A 24,873-nucleotide genomic window follows, 5' to 3' on the forward strand; every position below is an offset into this window, starting at 1 on the left:
AGTTTCCATTAAGTATCTCCTTGATTCTGCCAAATACTTTCTGTTGATGTTCATCCAAGTACAAAGCATGGTCGTGCTTAAACAGTTGTTGGTGGCTTACAAATGTGGGCTAAATTGAACAGGAGCTTCCCCAACTAATTGACCATGCCTGTAAAATGTTGCAATTTTGTAACATTAAACAGTCTGTGATGGACCTGGTTTTCTGTAGATCAGTTTCGATGCCAAATAAATGAACAAAATAGCCTAAAAATTTCTACTTTAGAAAATTATAAGGTTCGTGGCTTGCAAGCGTTGCAATACGACCATAACCCTGGCATTGTGCTCCAAAGAGTTAGATCCATGAATAAGGATATCGTCCATGTAACAGATAATGCCTTTAAGAACTTCCAAAATGCTGGTCATTGTACAATGAATAATTTCAGGTGCTAAGGCAATTCAGGATGGTAATTGATTGGAACAATAACACCAAAAGGGCGCGATAAATGCTGTCAGTAATTTTGACTGCTCAACTAACATTTGCTGCCAGAAGCTGCTGTTGCCTTCAAACTTGGCGAAAACAGAGCTTTTAGCTCGCGAAACTGACATCTACAGATGCCATGGAGGGAATGGACCCCTTCTCCACAATCTTGTTTATCTGTGTGAGATCCACACAGATGCACAGTGAGCTAATGGTTTTGTACAGGAAACTATGCCTGAGGACAAAGGTAAGTTGCCTCATGCGTGATATTAATCCCTGGTGAAGCAAGGGATCAACCTCTTTTTTCATATTTTTCAAGAGTGGGTGTAGAACCTTTCTTAATGTAAATAAATATGGTGCCTTGGCATCTTTCTTCTTTATAATAAAAAGTATACGAAGACAAAGGAGAGTTCCAAACAGAACTGTTACAATATTACCAGAACTGAGAGGCAGTACACATCATGGAACAAATGGAACAGGTTGTGGCTCTTTTGTCCAGAAAACAGATGATGGATTAATGACTTAATAAATATTTTTAAAGATTATGTCATGAAAACAGATGATAATCCTGGATTACTATGATTATATTGAACTTTTCAGCATGTGTTTTTTAAAAAAAAGACATACAAGCTACAGCATGACTAACAATGCAAATTCAGTGGCTGTCTAAAATCTCTGTGAATTACATGGAATCCTAAAAGAAATCGTGGGATGTCACACTTAAAGAGTGCTCAGTGAACATCACGCAGCAATACTTAAAAAAATTAAGCAGTTACCTCCTGAGGGTTGTATCTCAGACTTCAGACATGATATACTTAAAGAAGCTCTTTGTATGGTTGGTATATCACGGATGGTATGCTGATCTTCAGCAAATGGTATTTTCAGTCTTCATAGCAAGGATTTGTGTACACAGGTATGGGTGTGTTACTTAAATTGTACAGGATCATGGTGGGACCACTTCTGAAATATTGTGTGCGGTTTTGGTCTACTTATCTGAGGAAGGATATTCTGGCTATTGAGGGAATGCAATAAAGGTTTACCAGACTGAATCTTGGGATGACAGCATTGGCATGTGAAGAGAGACTTGGTTGGTCAGGATTATATTCACTTGAATCTAGATGAATGAAAAGGATCTCACAGAAACCTATAAACAGGACTAGACAAAGTATAGGAAGGATATTCCCAATGACGAGACAGCCCAGAACCAGGGTCACTGTTTAAGGATACAAGGTAGGTCATTTCAGACTAAGATGAATAGAGATTTCTTCTCACAGAGTGGGTGAACATGTGGAATTCTCTGCCACAGAAAGCAGTTGAGGCCAAAACACTGAAAAAAGGACAAAGAAGTAGTTAAATATAGTTCTTATGGCTAATGAGATCATAGGGTACAGAGAGAAAGCAGAAAGTGTTGATCACCCATGATCATATTGAATGGCAAAACAGGTTTGAAGGGGCAAATAGCCTACTTCTGTTCCCATTTTCTATGTTTCCTGCTGTCTAGTTACTACTTGCAAGTTTATCCTTAAAATTATTTTCTCCCTCTTATTTTCTTCAGGTTGTCTTTAGTTGGTTTTAAAAACTTTTTCAACCCTCTGGTTTACCACTAATCTTTGCTACATTATACATTTTTCTTTCAATTTGATGCTATCTTTAACTTGCTTGGTTTACTATAGTTGACTTATCCCCTTCCTAGAATCCTTCTCCCTCACTGGATTATATATTTGTTGTGAGCCATGAATTATTTTCTTAAACATCTGCCATTGTTCCTCAGCCATTTTTGCTGTTCAATGCCTTTTCCACTGCACTCCAGCCAGTGAGGTGGTTGGGTGAAGTAGAATAGAAGGAGGTTCACATGGAGCATAAAAGCTACCTGGACATGTGGGCCCAAGTAGCCTGTTTCTACGCAGGAAACACCATGAACTGTAAATGTATAAAATAAACCATAGCATTTGATACTATAAAAATAAAACATAAAGGAAACCAAGCTAATTGAACCACAGTTACACAAAGAGGAGGGATGTGTCCTTTGAACGTGAAACCACCAGCTTCTCAAAGTTACTTACGGCTATGAAGTTACAGTTTACAGTTTTACAGTTACTAAAGTTGGAGTACAAGCTAAAAAAAAACTACAACTATAGCATTATATTTTTAAAAGTTGCTATCCACAGACATGAAATATTATGTGATGATATATTATCATTGTAAATGGCCAATTTATCTTCAAAGGAAACAATTTTTGTGCTGATTACTCAGTTCAACAAAAGAGTTGTCAACAAATACAGAATATTAAAAATTAGCCAGTATCACAAAAGGTTCATGGTCATATTTTTAATCATTCACACATAGATAATGCAAAGACATTTCCTAATTTTCATTATTTTCCTTATTCACTTCCAAATACTATTTAAATTAATTTTCAAGGTATAGACAAAGCTGTTTTTATTGCCAAACCCTAGTCACACTTAAGATGGACAGTGGACATATTTTTCGAATTGCTGCAGTGGTTTGATATAGTCAAGTGGTTTATTTTGCCATTTCAGAGGATTTTGAGTCAACTAGTTGATGTGGATCTGCAGTAAGACATAGGGCAAATGAGATCAGAATTATAGCATTCCTCTGCCGAAAGACATTAGGGAAATAGTTGTGTTTTTTATGACAATGTGGCAGCTTAATAGTCACTTATACCAACACTTCTTTTAAGATTATTGAAACCAAATTCAAATTTTCAAACTATAACTGTCTCACTGACCCAGTAGTTGGTTTGGATTGGAAAGTGAAATTAGCTGGGGTTCCTGTGATCAGTCATTCGCTACAGGAACATACTACACTACTGGATCCAAATTATACTGTAGGTGTAGATGAGGAAATAAAAGATATCCTATTCCCACATATTTGCTGATTTTTCTCCGAACTGGCTGCTTACAGAAGCAGATTAGGGAAGCTGCACATCTCATTCTTCACTTTCCCAGGACTTTCCTAAGGAATCTCTTTTGATATTCTCTCTCAAAGGAATTAATCCACTTCTAAAACCTGAAAATACTACTGAAAAATCATAAGGCACTGTCCACATGATTCTAAGCTTCAAAATATTTCAAGTGGCTTCAAATGCCTTTTGCTTCTAATTAGAAACGGAAACAAAAAATTATGCTGTGTGGAACTTGTTTTAGTGTAATTCTTGCATTCCTTATAAATTTAAATTAATGCCTTCATTGACATTTGTTTCATGTTATTGAAAATAGCATTAAATCCAAATTCCAACTAATTGTGCAAATGATGGCAAACTGCAGTGCAATAAAATTAGATCCCATTCTGGGCTTAAAATAACGACTTATTTTCCTGTTTGCCAGAGTTAAAGGGAACTATAATTATATAATGTTCTTTAATCATATACTTCTCCACTAATATCTTTGCAAACTGACATTTATTTTCAAAGCTAGTTTATATCAAAAACATACATAATCGAAGTTATTTTTCTAAGGTTTTCTATCTCTTACGTTTACAACATGTACTTTAAGTATATACAGAGAGCTTGAAATAAGGTAAAGAATGTAGTGTTTTCAATGGTATTCCTTACAGTTCACAGAATCTAAACAACCACACATTTCACTACTCAGCCATGTATATAATGGGTTTCAATTCTTTCACCTTTGGCAATTTTGGCTTTTTTTTTGTATATATATCCACATGAAATGAATATGTCTGGTGAGTAAATAGCACTGATGTTATTAACATGCAAAGCTTTCAGATAGGATTTGGGTTATACCATCCCCAAATCCTATAGTGGGCGTACTTGAGAGGGTGGAATATTAACCTGTTCACAGCTCTTTGCTAATTCTTCCCTGAGCGTGCTACTCAGCGATGCAAAATAGCAGGCGAGGGGCAACTGCCCATTTGATTAGGTAAGATCAGAAAACTAACACAAATGAATGTTTGCAGGCTGTGTGTTTAATATTGAATCAGTATAAATGTGGAAAATAGTGTATTCTTTACATTTTAATTTTATTGTATTTTCTTAAAAAACTGGATTTTGCCAGATATGTTGGGCTGCTACAACAGGCATTGATATCTCATACATCAGCGAAACCCCACTGGTTAGAAAGCTCACAATACATGCTTTCCCCCAACAGTTAGATATTTACTGCCGATGTGACATGTAAGTATTGGCAATTTCAGTGGGATACCAGAGTTTGCATGTGAAATTCTACTCAGTGTGAATTACCACTTCTATAAATGGAAATGATGAAAAAATTGGAAGAAAATTGCAAGTTTGGGGGAGTAAACTAACATCCCAAATAATATTTGAATAACTATGTCTTATGTTTCCTCAACAGATACCTTTTCTTCTGTTGATTTGGTTCAGATTGGGGAGTAAGCAATCTGAATGAAAATGAATTGGATTAGTGTGAGACACAGATAGCTTTTCGCATTACTGATGTCACGACACTTGATCCAGAGCGAACGATAGTACAAGTAGATTTAGTATAAAAGTAGAGAAGTACAAGTAGTACGTTTATGCAGAGGCTAATGTTCGAATCTCGCCACAGATGGTGGAATTTGAATTCCATAAGACAAAATCTAACGATGACTATGTAACCATTGTTGATTGTAGGAAAAATCCATCCTTTTTTTAAGATTAGATTCCCTACAGTGTGGAAACAGGCCCTTCAGCCAACAAGTCCACACCTACCCTCCGAACAGCAACCCACCCAGACAAATTCCCCTACATTTACCCCTAACTAATGCACCTAACACTACGGGCAATTTAGCATGGCCAATTCACCTAACCTGCACATCTTTGGACCGTGGGAGGAAACCAGAGTACCCGGAGGAAACCCACGCAGACATGGGAAGAATGTGCAAACTCCACATTGACAGTTGCCTGAGGTGGGAATTGAACCTGGGTCCCTAGCGCTGCGAGGTAGCAGTGCTAACCACTGAGACACCATCATCTGGTCTGGCCTATATGTGACTTCAGACCCACAGTAATATGGTTGACTCTCAATTGCCCTCTGAAATGGCTGAGCAATTTGTATCAATCCAGTTGCATTAATCACTATAAAGTCTCAAAGAAATGAAACCAGATGCATCACCTGGCATTGATGTAGACACTAGAAAAGACAGTAACAGAAACAGCCCTTTGGCCCTTCAAAGTCCTCCCTACTAACATCTGGGGGCTTGTGCCAAAATTGGGAAAGCTGTCTCACACCAGTGAAGCAACAGCCTGATGTAGTGATACTCGTGGAATCAAATCTTATAGACAATGTCCCAGACACCACCATCACCATCACCATCTTGGATATGTCCTGTCCCACCGGCAGGACAGACCCAACAGATGTGGTGGCATCGTCATATATAGTTGGGAGGGAGTTGCGCTGGGAGTCCTCAATGTTGACTCCAGACCCTCGTGGTTTCAGGTTAAACATGGCAAGGAACCCCCCCTGCTGATAACCACATACCATCCTCCCTTAGCTGATGAATCAGTTCCTTATGTTGAACAACATTTGGAGGAAGCACTGAGGATGACAAAGGCACAAAATGTACCCTGAGTGGGGGTTTTGAATGTCCACTCCAAAGAGGGGCTTGGCAGCAACTATTGTGCTGGTCAGGTCCTAAAAGATGGAGCTGCCAGACTGGGTCTGCAGCAGTTGGTGAGAGAACCAACAAGAGGGAAAAACACACTTTACTTCATTCTTAGCAATCTTCTGGCTGAAGATGCATCTGTCCGTGACAGTATCAGTAAGAGTGACAACCACTTGACCACTGCGTAGTCCTTGTGGAGACAAAGTCCTGCCTTCACATTGAGAAAACTCTCCATTATGCTGTTTGGTACTACCACTGTGCTAAATTGGACAGACTTCAGACAGATCTAGCAACTCAAGACTGGGCATCCATGAGATGCTGGGGGCCATCAACAACAGCAGAATTGTACTCCAGCACAATTTGCAACTTCATGGCCCGGCATATCCCCCACTCAAACATTACCATTAAGTCAGAAGATCAACCTTGGTTCAATAGAGAGTACAGGAGGGCATGTCAAGAGCAGCACAAGGCATACCTGAAAATGAGGTGTCAAACTGGTGAAGCTACAAACAGGACTACTTGCATACCAAACAGCATAATCAGCAAATGAGAGACAGAGCTAAATGATCCAGAACCAACAGATCAGATCTATGCTCTACAGTCATGTCGCATCCAGTTGCAAATGAAGATGGACAATTTAAAAACTCACTGGAGGAGGAAGTTCCACAAATATCCCCAACCTCAACGATGGGAGAACCCAGCTCATCGGAGCAAAAGACTGAAACATATGCAGTAATCTTCAGCCAGAAGTGCCAAGTGGATAATCCATCTTGCCTTCCTCCAATGGTCCCCAGTATTTCAGATACTAGTCTTCAGCCAACTCAATTCACTCCATGTAATATCAAGTATTGGTAAGAGACACTGGTCCTGCAAAGGCTATGTGCCCTGACAATCTTTGGCAATAGTACTGAGGACTGGTGCTCTAGAACTTGTCGCTCCCCTAGCCAAGCTTTTCCACTACAGTTACAACACGAGTATTTACCTGACAATGTGGAAAATTGCCCAGGAAAAACCATGTACATGAAACCCAACCCAAGCAATTACTGCCCCATCAATCTACTCTTGATTATCGATATAGTGATGGATGGTGTCATCAACAGTGCTATCAAACAGTACCTGCTCAGCAATAACCTGCTGAGTATGCCCAGTTTGGGTTCCACCAGGGCTGCACAGCTCCTGACCTCATTACAGTCTTTGTTCAAACATGGACAAAAGAGCTGAATTCCAGAGGTGAGGTGAGGTGAGAGTGACAGCCCTTGATATCAAGGTGCATTTGACCAAGTGTAGCATCAAGGAGCCTTAGCAAGACCGGAATCAATGCTGGTTTGAATCATATCTAGGACTATGCAAGACAGTTGTGGTTGTTAGAAGTTAGTCATTTCAACTCTAGAACATTACTACAGGAGTTCCTCAGGGTAGTGTCCTCGGCCCCAACATCTTCAGCTGCTTCATCAATGACCTTCCGTCCATAATAAGGTCAGAAGTGGGGATGTTCGTGAATGATTGCACAATGTTCAGCACCATTCACAACTGCTGAGGTACTGAGATCTGGACAATATCAAGGCTTGGGTTGACAAGTGGCAAGTAACATTTGCACCACACAAATGCCAGGCAATGGCCGTCACCAATAAGAGACAATCTAACAACTGCCCTTTGATATGCATAAATCCATGCTGTACTACTCTATGACTCTATATCAGATAAGGCAAACATAACAGATCTCTTTTGTTCAAATCTTCTTCCAGTGAAGACTTGTAAGTTAAACATCACTTCCAAATATATAGATGAAAGTACTTCCTTATAAATTGAGGCAATTAATATGATAGAACCACAGAAAAGGCCTTTTCTGACCCCAGCATCCAAATACAATTTAGCCAAGGTTTTCTGTCTCTTAAGGAACACCATGGGCAGAATCTTCCAAGACTGAACAAAGCAAGGGAATTTAGTTAGGTGGGATGGTGACTGATCAGAACCATGTCACTTACTGTCTTCTTCCAGAGTCCTAGACAGGAAGACCTATGCCTGACCTTCTCATCCTGTTGCCAATTGAGGACCTTAAGTGGTTCATCAATAACTACTTAAAAGCTTTGTCCCTACCCCGTTCCTCAGCTGCATTCATTTCAGCATCCTGCAGGACAAGGTACAACTGGTTAACTAATATGCAGGCTGTCTGTCATTAGACGCAGGTCCCTCGATCTGCATTAATCTGTATATGATCAAGGGACTGGATCTGGGGAGATGGCAGAGGCAGCCACATCCTCCTGTCTGCCAGGGCTACTGGCCTCTGATTATTTGACATCTCTTTGCAGCCAGACTTTGCACCTCTCCTTTTCCCAATCTATCGCCAAACAGATAATAGTCTACCTTCCTGATTTTGCTGAAACCTCATCCTGGATTTAAACTTTAATAGAAAGCCCACCCACAACCAATTAGCCGCTTGACTACTGAAAGGTCCAGAAGGCTTACCCACCTTTTTTCATTGCTTTTGGATTCCCTCCCTAAAAAAGGCCCCTCTTTCAGACTGATCCGAAAATGAGAAGATCCTAGACATTTCCAGGACTAATTTCGTGCAATTTTAAACCTTATTACATTTATCTCCTGCTACACTAGATTAAGTCACCTTGGAAATCTCTCACCCCAGAAACAAAATGGAAATTAGATATCATTTAAATCTCTGCTATGGTACTCTGCTATGTGGTACCACATCAAAACAAAGTGCTTATTATATTCAGTTTACTTTTTATTTGGTCAGTTACTTTAAAATGTTTGGTCTACTATAAAATAAGTAACTGTGAGGCATTTAGAATTAACTCAAATGTTATTAAACCCTTGAATATTGAATCCCATACATTCATTTTAAACTCCAGAATTCAGATTCATTCTGTCATAAATTTTCTGCAAGTTTTAAATGACCTCCCAATATAGAAATGTGATAAAGGAGAAAACTGAAATACAGAGTATGTTCTAACTCACAGGATTTTATTTAGAAAAAGACTTTTATCTCCCCTTTTGGGTTTCCCTTTTATTCCAAAACATTCCTAACCAAATGACCATCCAGAAAATCCTCCTCTATGTCTCTGCAGCTGATGTTTTGCAACCACTTTACTTTTCTCCTCCTTCAGCAAGTTCAGAAGCATCTCACTCAAATATCAGCCTCTTCAGATGAATTACTGGAGATTAGAAACTTATTATGTTGAAGATATAACAATGGATAGATAAAGATAAATGGGTTTGCTCAGTTGTTCTATACTATAATGGTATAATTTCTTACAGCATTACCCCTATCTGCTTCCTCCAATCAGCCTCCGACCACCTCTAACAGTCATGAGATGCCCAAGAATAAAGGAGAGTGCAAAAAAGACATAATTTAGGAAGATACTATAAAAGATTATGCAAAGCAGTACTGTAGTTCAAATCTATTACTGCTATCTGAAGGATTAAAATATTTCCAAGGTACAAGAAAATGACAGCACAACAGTCTGTTCGTAATCTCGTTAATAGCCACTGCTCACCTTCATCATACAGTTCTTCCAATACCTGCCAAGTTTCAGCTCGGAGTTCTCGATTAGTTTTGCCCAAGGCATTTCCATCAGGCCAGTGCATGAGATACAGATCTGAAACAGGAACATACGTACCTTAAAGTTAATTCACAGGGCGAAAAACAAAGCTAATGTTTAGAGAAATCAATAACGCATGCAAGAGTTGTTGATGTGAATAGCAAATGCTCTGACAGAGCTCAGCAAACAAAGGATGCAGTCAGATGCTATATTCATAAAGATCAGAAGACACATATTCTGATGAGCAAGTAATTCAGATGAAATTCTGGGATTGATTCCAGTGTTACAAACCAGCATGGATCCTGATTTATTATAAGAGTGAATAATTATTCAAACAGAGATGTTAAGATTAAAAAAGTTGGTTAGTTGAGCAATTTGGCCCAATTTTCCTTCAAATAATCAGAAATTGCACTGCACTACCAGGTCACTGGAGCTTTATTTCTGGAACATTAATAGTTAGTGGAAATAAATAAATTTACAGGTTTGGATATTTCCTTCTTATAGACAAACAGATAGTAAGACTTCAGTGTACATTTGACCAACATAAAAGCAAAAACTTCAGCACCAAAACCATAATTCATTGAAAAGCTTTCATCTCTTGATATCAGATAGCAAAGTGGCTGACATTTTTAAAATAGTTTTTTCAAGATGAATATTTGTAATTTTTAATATATATGGAATATATACGTTTCTGTAATCCCAGTCACAACCATCTTTTACATCTATATGCATGATTAATTTATCCATTTCATTTTGATTGCTCTGTGCATTTAGGCACAAAGCGCTAAGCCTTGTATGTTTTAATTTGCCTTGTCCCACTCCCACTATTTTTACTATGGCCTTGTTTGATTCTGGCCTTTGATTCCTCTGCCTATCGCTTCTCTTATTTTCTATTTCTGTATTTTGTTCTTATCCTTGATTCCCTTCTTCTGACTTCCTACACAGGTGGTCACAGAAATGCCTTAGAACTGAATCCCCTATAACTATTGCAATTCTACATTTTTTACTCCTCCCCTTTGTAGCAGAGCCAGGTGTATTGCCTCAAATTTGGCTGTTGCTGTTTTCCCTGGAGAGGTCATTTCCCTCAACAGGATCAAAGTGGTATATTTGTTTTTCAGAGGAATGACCACGGCTGGATTCCTGCACTGCCTGCCAAGTCCTCTGGCTCTGCCTGGTGGTCACCCATTCCCTTTCTACCTGGGAACTCAAAGCCTGTAGTATGATCACCTCTCTGTACATGTTATCCATGATTCTCTCAGCTCCACGGATGCTCCACACTGTCCCCAGCTGCCACTCCAACTCTGAAAGCTAAGCTTCCATGAGTGTAGCTGGAGACATTTCCAGCATTCATTTTGGTCCCAGGCACTGGAAATGTTCTTGGCTTCCCCCATAGAGCAGGAGGAGCACACCATGGCTTTGAACTCTTTTGCCATGACTTACCCTTTTAAATTAAACATTTTGGAAGATGCTTAGCATCAAATTATATCAATTTCCCTTGTACCTTTCTTTCCTATTCTTTGTTACAACAGAATACAGTCCTTAGAAACTATAAATGACAAAAACATCTTATTAACTATATGTTACAAAAGTTGTAAATATCTACCTCATACTTGTATGTTTTGCTTGTGAAATAAAATATTTGCCACACTCAAACATTCAAGATGTGCAGAAACCGCTTCCCTGTAACCCTGATAAGTTAAAGTGAACTGAATTGGGAGTTGCCCAATATCTGTAAAGTACTGCCATAAAAAGGTACTATAATGTCTGAAAGTGACTATTTTTATTCAAAATATTTTACTGAACTAATACCTCAATTGTTTCTATCTGACACTGATGATTATTCTTATAAGTACTATAATCAATAGACAACTGCATTCTTTTTATACACATTTCTCATTTTATATCTGCACAAACACCTATGAACAAGAAGATTGCAAAGCTCTGGTATACAATGGAAAGAAAACAAAACTGATCAGAAATTGAATAAATAAATTCTATTTGAACAGAAAAACAGGCAATGCATAGGAAAATTAGCATCTGAAAAGGAGAGATAATTTAATGTTGACCCTTATACACAGAAATGTGCTTACAGGTAAGTTAAATAAATCGTATGCATTTTTGAGAGAGAGAGAATGTGAGTCAGCCAAAAAAGCATGAGGGTGAGACTGTAAAAGCACATGACTAAGAATACAGCCCCTGGGTTAAGAACAGATTTTTTTCATAGTATTGCCTGTGATCGTACATTACAACAGAGCATTTTAATTGTTGTGAAATATTTTGGTCCTTGAATTTGAATTATTGTGTGCAGATCGTGAAGGTTTAGTTTTGTGTGTATGTCAGGTGCATGTACTATTACCTTTATGACTCTAGCAGCAGGACTGTTTGACAACAAGAATCTCAGAGTATTCCTTGGCTTGTTTTTGGCATATAATCTATCCCTCAAGTTAGCCTCTTTTGGCCACCCTTTAGCATGGTCAAATGTATGTAAACTCCCAAATCTCTATCAAAAACACTCTGAAATATAAGAGTAACATGAAGGTATCACTTCCTATTGTAGAAAAGACCTGACCTATGTTCAGTATTTCCACAAAGCAAATGACTGAGATGTGAAAATCACAAAATGCCTCCTATTGTGTGGCAATGTAAGAACCATAGCTTTTCCAGTGGACTAAGCTTTAAGGTTTTAGTTTGGCTTGTTCTTTAAGGCCCGAGGATGGAAGATTTCAAAACTAGGGGGCACATTTTTAAAGTGAGGAAGAGATTTAATAAATATATGACGGGCAAATATTACAGACGGTGGTTCGTGTGTGAAATGAACTTCCTGAGGAAGTGGTGAATGTACCACAGTTACAACATTTAAAAGACACTTGGATAGATACATGAATAGGAAAGGTTTGGAGGGATATGGACCAGGAGCAGGCAAGCGGGACTAGTTTAGTTTGAGATTATCTTCAGCATGGACTGGTTGGACCAAAGGGTCTGTTTCCGTGCAGCTCACTCATGTCAGTTTCCCAAATTATGCGTTAACTTAAACTTTACAAAATAAAATGTCCACTTTTAAGCGGTCATTTTATTTTGCAAAACATGATGCACAAGCTTGCAATGACTCCATTGCTGAAATTCCTGTAATTCACAAATGAACATGTTTTCCTTAAAATTAGAACAATACATAATTATTTACAGCTACACTTGCACAGAAGGTAATCATTTTATCTCACCCACACAGCTGCTTGGTCACTTTCCCTGTTGACTTCTGAAACTGGTCCTACACACTTTCAGAATCATGCCAGAAAAGTACTTGAAATATTTAGAGACACAAATGAAAGATTACCTCACAGAAAATATTGGAATTCTTGGAACTTATTGCATGAAACTTTTTAAATAATTTCTTAACAGCCTCGTTGACAGGTACAAATTGCCAGCTTTCACCCTAGATGAAGGTCTTAAAATTCAAAACAATACTATATCCTACATATAGCAACTAAAGTTTGCAAAAGACGGAAATTCAACAATGCAAATGATGCATTTTGAAAACTTGCCCTTTAAAATAATTACAGGCAAATTCCATTGTACTGTTTGTTCAGCTGTTCATTGCCAATAGTACAAATGGGAGCTTCCTAATTAAAACTCTTTTCCTGACATCATATCCTGTCTTATAAACCAAACAAGAAGCAAGATGTCTCACTTGCAAATGCTACATTATTATACTTTAAGAACCCACAGTAACTTTTTAAAAGTGCATTTAAATTTATGTAATTACAATAAAAAAGGACTGACTAGAAAATTACTTCCTTCCTCTCAGCTACTAATCTAGAAACAGGTGCTCAAGAAAGGAGATGGACAAACATAAAAACATCAGAAATATACACAAAAATGAATCAGCATTTGATGGAAAAAGGTTATTGTGTGTGGGAATCTTCATTAAGAGTGTCTGATGAGCAATATTCTTTGAAATATTGATCTGAGCATTTCTTTCAAGTGTTGACTGATGCGTGCTTTTTAATTTCAGATTTTGGCAATTTGTCCATGCAACTGTATATAGATGGGTATCTTTTCAATTAAGATTGCAGGAAATGACAATGCAACAACAATGTTAATTTTGTAATAGCTAGATAAAAAAAGCATTTATATATCAGCTTTCATGACCTCACAACATCTTAAGATTCTTTACTGATAATGAAGCCTGGGAATTGTGGCACCCAATTCACACAAGTTCCCATGAACAGAAATGACCAGATAATAATTTTTAGGTGATGCTGATTGAGGGATAAATATCGGGCAGAGCACCAGGACAGTTTCTAAGCTCTTTGAATAGTATTTTGAGATCTTTTAAATGCTAAAAGATGTAAAAGAAGGGAATCTTGGTTTGACATTTTACCGAGGAATGGGAGCTAGTATTGATTTGAAGTAGCCTCTATGATGCGATAAGGGTGACACTCCTGACATTGTTCAGCAATGTTTCAATAAAGCACTGAGGGGGTCAACCTCAATCATACGCTGATCTCTGAAATGGACCTGGATCCATAATATTGTGAATCTGAAGTTAGCATTGAAACAACACAGACATGGAATAAGAAAAGCAAAATATTGAAGGGGTTCTGAAGAAGTCATATCAAACTTGAAATGTTAACTTTATTTCTGTCAAGAAGATGCTGCCAGAATTGCTAAGTTTCTCCAGCGCTTTGTATTTTTATTTCAGACAAAGATGAATATCAGGAAAGGAATTAAGAGTTTAAAGGATAAATCCTTTGGAATTTTCTGTGAAACATTATGGTCCTTAGGCTAATGGAAACATAATTAACATCATGCCAAATAAGATGTTATGAAATAGACATTGTAGGATGACAGTTGGAGTTGACATACTGGAATTTTACACTCAATGACACTAATTTATTTTTGTGAAGGGAGTGAGAACAGTGACTCTTGTGTGGGATGAAATGAATATGGTACATAATACAATGGGTTGTATGCAGCCTGTGGGTCCAACAGCTTATTCTCGGTCCATGTGTTTTTGATATTCTGTTACAAGTGGTGTTCCTTGTGGGAGGCCTAGAGGTTAAAGGAATTCTGCTGAGTTCTTCCAAAGATATAACATGCCAGGAGGGGACAGTGTGAAACGGTTTATGAACACTAGCAAAAAAACTGAATTATTGATTTTAAATAATATACTTCTGACAGTTGTTCGAAGTATTATATATATTTTAGCTCATTTATTAGGAATTATATTTTGTAAAGTAGATTCTGTACACAATGATAGCGGAGGCTGAGAAATTCAATGGGATGATAAGATTGGCAATGATACACGGTGGAAAAATATGAAAGAACAGTTCCTTTGTTAACTGAATATTCCACATTTCAACAGCTCTAGTGCAATCTGGTTAAGAGTGATCAATCTTTTCGATATTTGTTTATGACTCATCAGCTCTATTAAACAATGGGAATAAAATGTATAATAAACTGGGTTTGGATCAATTGGACTATAAATATCACTGCATCAAGAAAATTAAGAATTAAAATCAAGCTGAAGGAGCTATATATCGTAATTCAGCATGCTGGTAATAAATATTCAGTTAACAAAGAAACTACTCTTTCAAATTTTTCCCACTGTGTCTCGCTTGACATTGTTTGTGTAAAGTTGCTAATATTACAATACTGCCACCATGATTTCCTGGCTAGTTATTTTGTTAATGTGTGGTTTGAGAACAAAGCAGTTGAAAGTTCTTGCATATCTGACAGGCTCGTTTTAATATCATTGCAGCTAACCTGCATGGGGCAGGGGAGGTGGAAGTGGCTTGCTGACCAGACCACTAAAGTTCCCCTAACTAAAAAATCTCTTTAAAACAGTACCCCAATGAACGATAAGAATGTATCATTTTCATACTTAAAATGTATAAACTGCTCCTTAACCTAGACCTGAATTCAATAATCGTATTTCTTAAAATTGTTTGTGTATTTGCTCATACCAACGTAATCCACACCAAGTCTTTTGCAGGACTCCAGACATGCTGCTTTAGTGGTTTCATAGCCATAGTCCCCAGGCCAAAGTTTTGTAGTTAACCACAAATCCTCTCGATTTATTCTGCTCTCTTCAATTGCTTTCTTTAGATGCGATTCACAGCCATATCGTTTTGCAGTGTCAATGTGACGAATGCCACATTCTTTTAGGGCATACACAACTGAAGAATGGGAATAGCCACCATAATGTGATGTGCCTGAAAGGGAAAACAATATTGTGTGACAAATATGACATGTGAAAACTTTCAACTGTCAATGAAACAGAACATATGAATTCTGACAGTAAAATCTCAAAATGCCTGATATATTTAAGTAATGGTTGATCTTATATAAAAGACAAACAAAAAATAACTTCGGTGGTTTGCAATAACTAAGATAACAAGTTCAAAGTTTAACCAAGTTTAGTTTCAGAAGATTTAAATAGAGTTTCAACAGATACAAATCTTTGGCATGTTTCTATGTTTGCTACTTCAACAGAAAAACTATTTAAAAGATTAACTCTTCTTAATTCTCAGCTAAGCGAAATGAAACAGATTATCTGGTCATTATGGTATTCCTGCTATTGGGGACTGTGCGGTGTACAATTTGATTGCTCAGTTTTTTTTAGATTGTGACATAGACAAAATCTCAATCGTTATTCACTGGTTTTAAAGCGCTTAGGGACGTCCTGAGCTAATGAAGTAAATGCAAATTTGTTCTTTCCGTCATTTAGAAACAAGTGTCCTGAACTATGAACACTTCTTTCAAGACTTTGCAATTTCATTCTGTTGAAATTAATATCCTTCCAAATAAGGCTTACAAATTTAGCAACATATTCACCTTTCAAAATTAGTTTGACAATGTTTGCACGTTACTGATGGAAAGCACACAAATTATGTGGTAATTTATCTGACACAACTAGTGTTAGGTGCATTAGTCAGAGGGGCGTGGGTTGCTCTTCGGAGGCTCGGTGTGTTGTTGGGCCGTAGGGTCTGTTTCCACACTGTAGGGAATCTAATCTAATCTAATCTAAAAACAACCATTTGCTAACCATCTTCCAAATTACTGAGTGTGGCACTGGGGACTTTAACTGTCAATAAAACAGATCATATGCATTCCGACAGTAAAATCTCAAAGTGCTGGATATACTTGAGTAATGATGTAAAAGTCAAACACTGATTTTTGGGCAGAAAGTCACTCATTTTTCATATACCTCATGTGTAACTCCACACCTAATTTTTTGTTAAAACATCTGAAGTCTTTGTGCATAACATCCTCTCGCTGCTGAAGCCAAAGCTACACTATTGCACAACTGTTTGAATCAATTATAAAATAGCACAACACTGAAGGTGGCTGTTTAGCTCCTCATGTTTGTGCACACCAACATATTATGTCACATGCTGTATTCCTGCTAATTCACCTCTGATGTGACAATGTGGTATCTAATTGGAATGGCAGAGATCAAATTTAAAGTAATTCTGATTGCAAAGCAGACAAAAAACTTATGCAGCAGCTAATAAAATTCAAGGATTTGGAGAAACACGTTAAGAGTTAGCAGAAAGCATTCTTCACATTTTTTGCAGATTCTTAAGTATAAATGGGCAAAAAAGTAAAACACACTAACATGCGTCCACAGTTTGAAGACGCAGTTACAAAATATGTTCAGTATCATCAGCATACTTCAAGAGTGTTATGTTGTTGTACTCTTATCCACAATGGATGAACAATTATAGAGATAGTAGTACACATCCCTGAGGAGATCCAGTCTTTATTAGCATAAATTCCATGTTAATCCTAGAAACTAATACCTGTTGGATTGAATGATTGGAAGCAGGAAGCATTCACTAATGGAGGCTTGATACAGTTTCCAATGTTGTCAATCCTGTGACAATGGATACAAAAGCCTGGGTTGGAATTAGAATGGAGCTTGTTGTCGCATCATTCAAGAAATATGGAATATCAAGTACATTTGATGGTGTACAGGATGATTCTTTGTGGAATAATATGACTGATGACAAGGCAATTGCTGATGAAGGGTGATATCATGATCCAAATGATGATGCTGTTCAAGAAGCTGATAGGGACATATACTGAACATGACAAAGAGGCTGATTTTTAATGGGATTTATTACATATTCAGTGCATGCTCTGCTGCCAAATAGAATAAATCTCCTCTCAGAGGGCCCTTGTCATATAGTCATAGAGATGTACAGCATGGAAACAGACCCTTCAGTTGTCAGCAGTGAGGACAAACTCATTGAATACTTTTAGAAATAAGTACATAAATTCTTGACTAGCGAGAATGAAATATTATTAGCAAAACGCAAAAAGGTAGAGTTGAGGCCACAACTAGATCAGTCAGGATCTTATTAAATAGCAGAGCAGGCTCATGGGGCTGATTGGCCTATTCCTGCTTTTAATTTATATGTTGTATATTCATAATATTTTCGTACTGTGAAAAATGTAAGTTAAAATGTACAAATTTATATATATGGCTTTTGTCCTTGATTGATTTGAAGAACTTAGTTTGCAGAAATTAATGCCTTTCTTCCTGGAGACTATTATAAATAAGAGTAAATAAAAATTTAACAGAGTAAAAATGTATTTGCCTCCTTTTGCACACTGTTTAGAGGTAGAACTGTGTCTGAGCTGGGAACTTCACAATAGAGATCCAAAGATTTAAACTTCTTCAACCTGTAACTCATGTAAAAGTTGACTGCTTACTTTTTGATAAACACCTAGACTTAGAAATTTGACTTTTACTGGAGTATATATGGTGGGTAAAATCAAACCTATAAAATGAACATAATTTGGAGGAATGATTGAGAATATTATCTTAGGGCTCAGGTGACCAAATACATTATTTCAATTTTGCTTAATAGCTTATGTTCTAACTGAAGAACCTCAACAAATTTACAGTTGTTGTTTATTCTCTATTTGGCATCTTTGTGAAAATGATTGCTGATTCATATAAGTTTATGACAGTGTGTAAAGATTTTAAAAACCCTGCTTGGAAACTCTTTAAAATCAGTATTTGCAAAATATGTTAAAGTCAGTTGTAACAGTATCACATCATAAAATGGATATTGTACAACATCAGAATGTTTTTAAAAGCTGCGCATGTTGTATTCACAAAATTAAAATCAACAGGATTCTCACCTACAGCAAAATTGTTTAATTTCAGTTTACTGAATAAATGCATTGCCATCTGAGACGATGGTTTAACATAACGCGCTGCTTTTCAGTGCTGAAATGCCAGCATAGGTATAGAGTATTCCATGAAGAACAGAAATGGCCTCAAAAATACCAGCAAAGAAGTGTTTGTATACCATGGCAACCTGTAATTACTTCAAAAACATCAGCATAAGAAGGCTGTTCACACCATGGCGACTAGTGAGTTGCTCAGTGAACTTTAAGAAATGCAGCTAATCAAGTCCAGTAAGTGGCAGAGTATTTTGATGGTAGTGAACATAATTCAGTTGTATTTAGTATAGTTATGAAAAAAAGAAGAAAAAAACGGGATTGAGAGTCATACATCACGGAAACAGACCCTTCAGTCCAACTCATCTGCGTATGACCAGACATCCCAATCTGACCTAGTCCTATATGCTAGCATTTGGCCTATAAACCCTTCCTATTCATATACCCTCCCAGATGCCTTTTGAATTGTACCCGCCTCTACCACTTCCTCTGGCAGCTCCCATATACCACCCTCTGAATGAAAAAGTTACTCCTCAGATTCTTTTAAAATCTTTCCCCTTAAACCTTTGCCTTCTAGTTTTGGACTCCCCCACCCTGGGAAAAAGACCTTGGCTGTACATCCTATTGATGCCTCTCATGATTTGATAAATGTCTCAGCCTCCAGGGAATAAAGTCTAGCTTATTCAGCCTCTCCCTATAACTCAAACCCTCCAGTCTTGGCAATATCCTTGCAAATCTTTTCTGCACCCTCTCAAGTTTAAAATCATCCTTCCTATAGAAGGCCAACCAGAATTGAACCTAGTATTCTAAAAGTTGCCCCACCAATGTCCAAATGCAACACAACCTCGCAACTCCTAAACACAATGTACTGACCAATAAAGGCAAGCATGTCAAATGTCTTTTTCACCACCCTATCTACCTGTGACTCCACTTTCAAGGAACTACGCACCTGCACCCCAAGGTCTTTGTTCGGAAACACTCCCCAGAGCCCTCCCATTAAGTGAATAAGTCCTGCCCTGGTTTGCCCAAAATGCAGCACCTCACATTAATCTAAATTAAACTCCATCTGCCATTCCTCGGCCCATTGGCCCATCTGATCAAGGTCCCATTCTACTCCGAGATAATCTTCTTCACTGTCCACTATACCACCTGCAAAGCAGACGTCCTATAATCACATCCAAATTATTTATATAAATGACAAAACGGAGTGGACCCATTTAAAGTTAACCACTGGGAAAAGGCCTATATAGCAAAGGTGGACTGGAAATGGTTACTTGAAAGTAAATCAAGTCAGGGCAGTGGGAGGCATTCACAGAGAGCAGAAAGGTTTTTAATAAATATGTTCCCACAAACAAAAAAAGAGTCGTACAAAATATGAGTCCCTTGGGCGCATACTGGTAGGATAAGCAAAAAAAAGGGAAGCTTACTGTAAGCTCAATACGTAGTACAAAAGGCATTGAGCATAGAAAATGCAGGAGTGAAGTTAAAAAATAAATTAAATAAACAAAGAAAGGGTAATAAAAACACCTACATGAAAAATCGAGGAAAGAACAAGATAATAATTAAAAGGAGGTTTTCCAAACCAAAAAGGCAAGCTGTGGAAGATTTAGACTTGTAGTTAAGGATAAGGAATGTGTCGGATGATATAAACATAATGTGAAGGAAACATAAAGGGATTTGGCTTCTTTGAAAGTACATAAATCTCTAGACCTGGGTGAAATGCATTCAAGTTGCTAGGAGGATCAAAGGACGGAATAATAGAGGCTCTGACCATGATTTTCCAAAACTATCCGGCTGCAGGTGTGGTGGCAGAGAACTATGCAACTAATAGCCAGCCTAATCTTGGTAGTGGGAAAGTTTGTGGAAGAAAATCTAAGAGACAATATTAGATATCATTTAGAAAGGCTCAGATTAATCAAGGATTATCAGGATAGGTTTGTAAGGGAAGGTGAACTGAATTGAATTAAATTGAATTAACTTCATTGTCACGTGTACTCAAATGAGTACAATGAAAAGTTTACAAGTCGCCACATTACAGCGCCACCTTAGGAACAAAAGTATCTAGATACAGATTCTTAAAAACAAATTCTTATATAAAAAAAACTTAGAAAAATAAAGAAACAAAATGTTCAGAATAGTAAGTCTTTTCAACTCTGTCCACGCCAGCATCTAGCCTCCAGTAACCAAAGGGAGACCTCCACTGCCTTGCCGCCACCTGCGCTGGGCACATCAACGTAGGAGTCGCCACACTTTAGCTGCCTTCTCTTTGCCACTGAGCATATCTTGCTGCCGCTGCTGAACCCACACTTGCCCCACAACCAGGAGTACCCAGCCACTCTGCTGCCACTGCTTCACTGATAAACCAGGAGTCCCTGCTCCAGGCCTATTGCAACCAGGAGTCCCTAGATTTGCTACCAGGCCTGGCTGCCACTGCACCAAGAGACCCGCTTTGGCTACAAATGTTGCCATGCCAGCGCCGTCATCTTGAAGAGTCCGCTTGCTAGCACCGCCATCCCAATTGCTGGAGGAGCTTTGCTGCCACTGGTCCTGAATGCCAGAAGGACGCCCTTGCTGCTGCTGCTGCCACCGCTACCGCCACCAATCACCATGACAAGCTGCTTCTGCCATTTTTCATGTGGCTTACTCCTGCTGCTGCGCCGATGTTGCTGACCAATCTGCCACAGAAAAGCGAAACAAAAATGAAAGGAAAAAAAAACAGAAGCAAAAGAAAAAAAAGAAAGCAGATGGGAGCTGATGTGCCCCAGGCAAGAGCCAACATGCAGCCCTACTACTCTGTCGCCATCTTGGAAAAAGAAAAAGTCACATATGACTAACTTGATTGAAGTTTTTGAGAAGCTAACAAAAACATTCAATAACAGTAGTGTGTTTGATGTGGTCTACTTGAATTTTAGCAAGGCTTTTAACAAAATTACATTGGTCAATATAGTAAAAACCCATGGGAACCAATGGAAGGTCTCAAGTTAGATCCAAAATTAGCTCAATTTCAGAAACTAAAGAACAATTGTCACCATTTTTTGCATCACTGGAAGGCTACTTCTTGTGAGGTTCCATGGAATTCAATACTAGGTCCCTTTCTTTTCACATGTAGCAATGATTTAATCTTAGAGGACATGATGAAGAAATTTGTAGGTGCTACAAAGTTGATCACATGATGGATAGTGAGGCAGAAAGTAGGGGACTGTAAAAAGATATTAAACGGACTGATCAGACAGACACAAAAGTGGTTATTGGAATTCATGATGAAATACTGCATTTGGTGAGGGCAAACAAAACAACAGCAAATAATCTGGTAGTATACTGCGAAGTGTAGATGAGAGAAGATACCCTGGAATGCAAATCCACAGATCCCTGAAGGCATCAGGACAGGTAGATAAAATACTCAAGATGGCTTAAAGAGCTGAAGCATAGAGTACAAGAGCAGGGAGGTTGTGCTGTACTCATCAGGCCGTAACTACAGTACTGCGTACAGGTCAGTACATTATAGGGAAAATGTGATTGTACTTGAGAGTGTCCAGAAAAAATAGATGAGGAAACATTTGATAACCTTGGTTGTTTTCTTTGGTACAGCAGAGGCTAGAGGAGTTTTAATTAACGCATGTAATTGTAAGGGACCTTGATGAAAGGACAAGAAGGATCCAGTTTCCTTTGTCCAGTGGTCAATAACCAGGAGGACAAATTTAAAGTAAACATTAGTAGGACGAGAGGCAAATTGCGAAGAATATTTTTCATCTGGAAGTAGTCTGGAATTCACTTTTGAATAGATGGGAGAGTCAGAAATGTTTATTGCATTTAAAATACAGGAGATGCACTTTAAGTGCCGTCTGGTTACAGGGTAACTGTATGAAGCTGAAATTTGAGATTAGGGTGGAGAATTCGTTTTCAGCCAGTACCGGCACGGTGAGCCAAATGGCTACCTTTTCTGCTAAAATCTTTTACAATTCTATCGAAATGAGTTTTAATTGATTGGTTTGAACACAATATCTTAAATTTGTTTTCTTATCAGTCTTAAGTAACAATATTTAGATTGAGCTGCAAAGTTGAAATGTCAATATCACATTTTCATGTGCTCATCTGCCAGGACTGCCTGTACACAGCTGGCAACCCTACTACCTTTAACAAATCAATCTGAGTTTAAAATAATATATTCTTGATGTACTTGCCTCTTTGAGTATGCAGGAAAACCTCGATATATTCCTCATGTATTGTTTTAAATTTACTCCTCACTTTTTAAAATCCATTGGTTTTCCTCTTTTAGTGTACTTTAAAATAATAATGTCTAATTGTATCAAATACTGTTTCTCAATTAGATTTCCCTAAATATAAAGACCAACAATTCAGTAACAAAGGAAATATTTTTAATGTTTACTTCAACTTGTGGAAGCTCCTTGAACTCTTTTAGCATTTTCCGATTAGGGAAATTGCTTTCACCATTTCCAGTGCAGCTAATTACCACTAAACATCTGCTTGACCCTGATCTTGCTGACATCTCAATGTAATTCAACTGACATAATATACTCAGCACTATGAAATTGTTCATCACAATGATCCAAATTAATCTCAAATTGCAGTTTACATGTGCCTATAAAGACAGTACAGTGTACAGTGTAATAAGGAACAAGAATTCATATCATTTAAAAAGCCTCAACTATCAACATGTATTTTGATGCATTCTCAACATGTACTTTGATGCATTTTCCTTCTAAAAGCCATGCCAAATGACACTTGGTGCAGGTAAGTCAACATAGTCCTCAAACAAAAGATTTTGTCTGGTACTGTTTTTGTTTCAGTGAGTGATCTTCACAGCACCTGTGGTAAGGTGTGGAACTTTGTAAGGTCAGGAACATAATATTATGCAATACACAGTGTATTCATTTTCTGACAAGATGCAGCCAACACCCTCTAACACCACAAATTGTGATTCTTGCAACAAAATAACTCAGGTCATTTGGAGTTTAATTATAGTTTGGTCAAGAAAGTTTGCAAATTAAAATGTGCTTGTCAGTCATGGGGTCCAACTCAGTAGTGCATGACAATATAAGATTGTCATACATTCGCAAGCTGAAGTGGCATTTCAGCATTTGCAAACGTGTTATTTTAATTAAAAATAGACAACATATGCATTATTTTCATTTGTGTACTTGCATTAGTTGTTTCATTTCTCAACAGAATTTATTGTCTCAACTGATAGCACAGATCCAAACCATGAGAATGGTCAATTGCTAACCTCAACTCTTGGTGCTATTGAAGTCTTCATAGATTGTGTAAATCATCTCCCAACTCAGTTTACACTAATCCTTTCCTTGCTTACCTGCCAACTTTAATCCTCCAAAATCTTCCAAGTTGTGCAAAATCTGCTGAAAGACCCAAAGCCTGATTTCCCTTCACCCCTCTTTTAATTTAATAAGGATTCCCCCTGGATTCCATCACTCTAGCAGTGATATCAGAGTTGTCTTCTCCCTTAATCCTACACTTTGTAATTATCCCCATGTCTCTCTCTTCAACTTTACAAACATTACAAAACCCAGATCTAAATATAGTCTTGTCCATTCCTCCTAATCTGTTTCTGACTCAACATCTATTTTCTTTATACCTATTTGTGAAGTGCTTTTGATCTTTATTTTTTAAACTTTAAAACGCTATATAAACATAAGTTCAAAGTAGGCCTTATTCTAGATCCACAAAATGACCAACAATAACTGGAAGATTCAGTTCTCATTATTCCTTTTGTATGATATAAAGAAGTTGAAGTTAGCATGATACAGGAGGATGTAACTTTTTTTACTGTGGTTACACAACTGGACTGCAAGAATGGAATGCTTTTGCAGACAACAGTGATGTGTTTGTTGGGACAATTAATGAATGCGCTTTTAATGCAGTCAAATTTATAAAAGGCGTTGTGGAACACACACAGGCAAAAGCCTTTGTGAATTTGCTGCCAGCTCACGAATCATTCCTTTTCAGCTGATTCTTTCCCACCGTTGTCTAGAACATTTCCCATTACCAAAAAAATTGTTTTCAGATGCTGTGTTCCACACAGCTTCCTTAGAAACTTTTTTTTATATA

The 24,873-nt window shown here is 37.7% G+C and overlaps 1 protein-coding gene across 5 annotated transcripts in view; it reads right to left on the reverse strand.

Moving 5' to 3' along the window:
• LOC122554520 (putative oxidoreductase ZK1290.5) overlaps positions 1 to 24,873 on the reverse strand; it is a 111,442-nt gene that overhangs the window by 59,554 nt on the left and 27,015 nt on the right. For all 5 annotated transcript variants that reach the window (XR_015758175.1, XM_043699664.2, XM_043699668.2 and 2 more), the window contains exons 2-3: positions 15,558 to 15,806; positions 9,550 to 9,651 (exon numbers count right to left, since the gene is read on the reverse strand). Coding sequence is in view for 4 of the 5 variants with exons in the window: in XM_043699664.2 (XP_043555599.1) it covers positions 9,550 to 9,651; positions 15,558 to 15,806 (351 nt within the window). In the remaining variant the exon portion in view is untranslated. The remainder of the gene's footprint in view (positions 1 to 9,549; positions 9,652 to 15,557; positions 15,807 to 24,873) is intronic.

This window comes from Chiloscyllium plagiosum, unplaced genomic scaffold (genome assembly GCF_037043375.1).
Source record: "Chiloscyllium plagiosum isolate Xiang-an unplaced genomic scaffold, Cpla_swu_hap1 HiC_scaffold_9, whole genome shotgun sequence".
In the NCBI taxonomy this organism is placed as follows: domain Eukaryota; kingdom Metazoa; phylum Chordata; class Chondrichthyes; order Orectolobiformes; family Hemiscylliidae; genus Chiloscyllium; species Chiloscyllium plagiosum.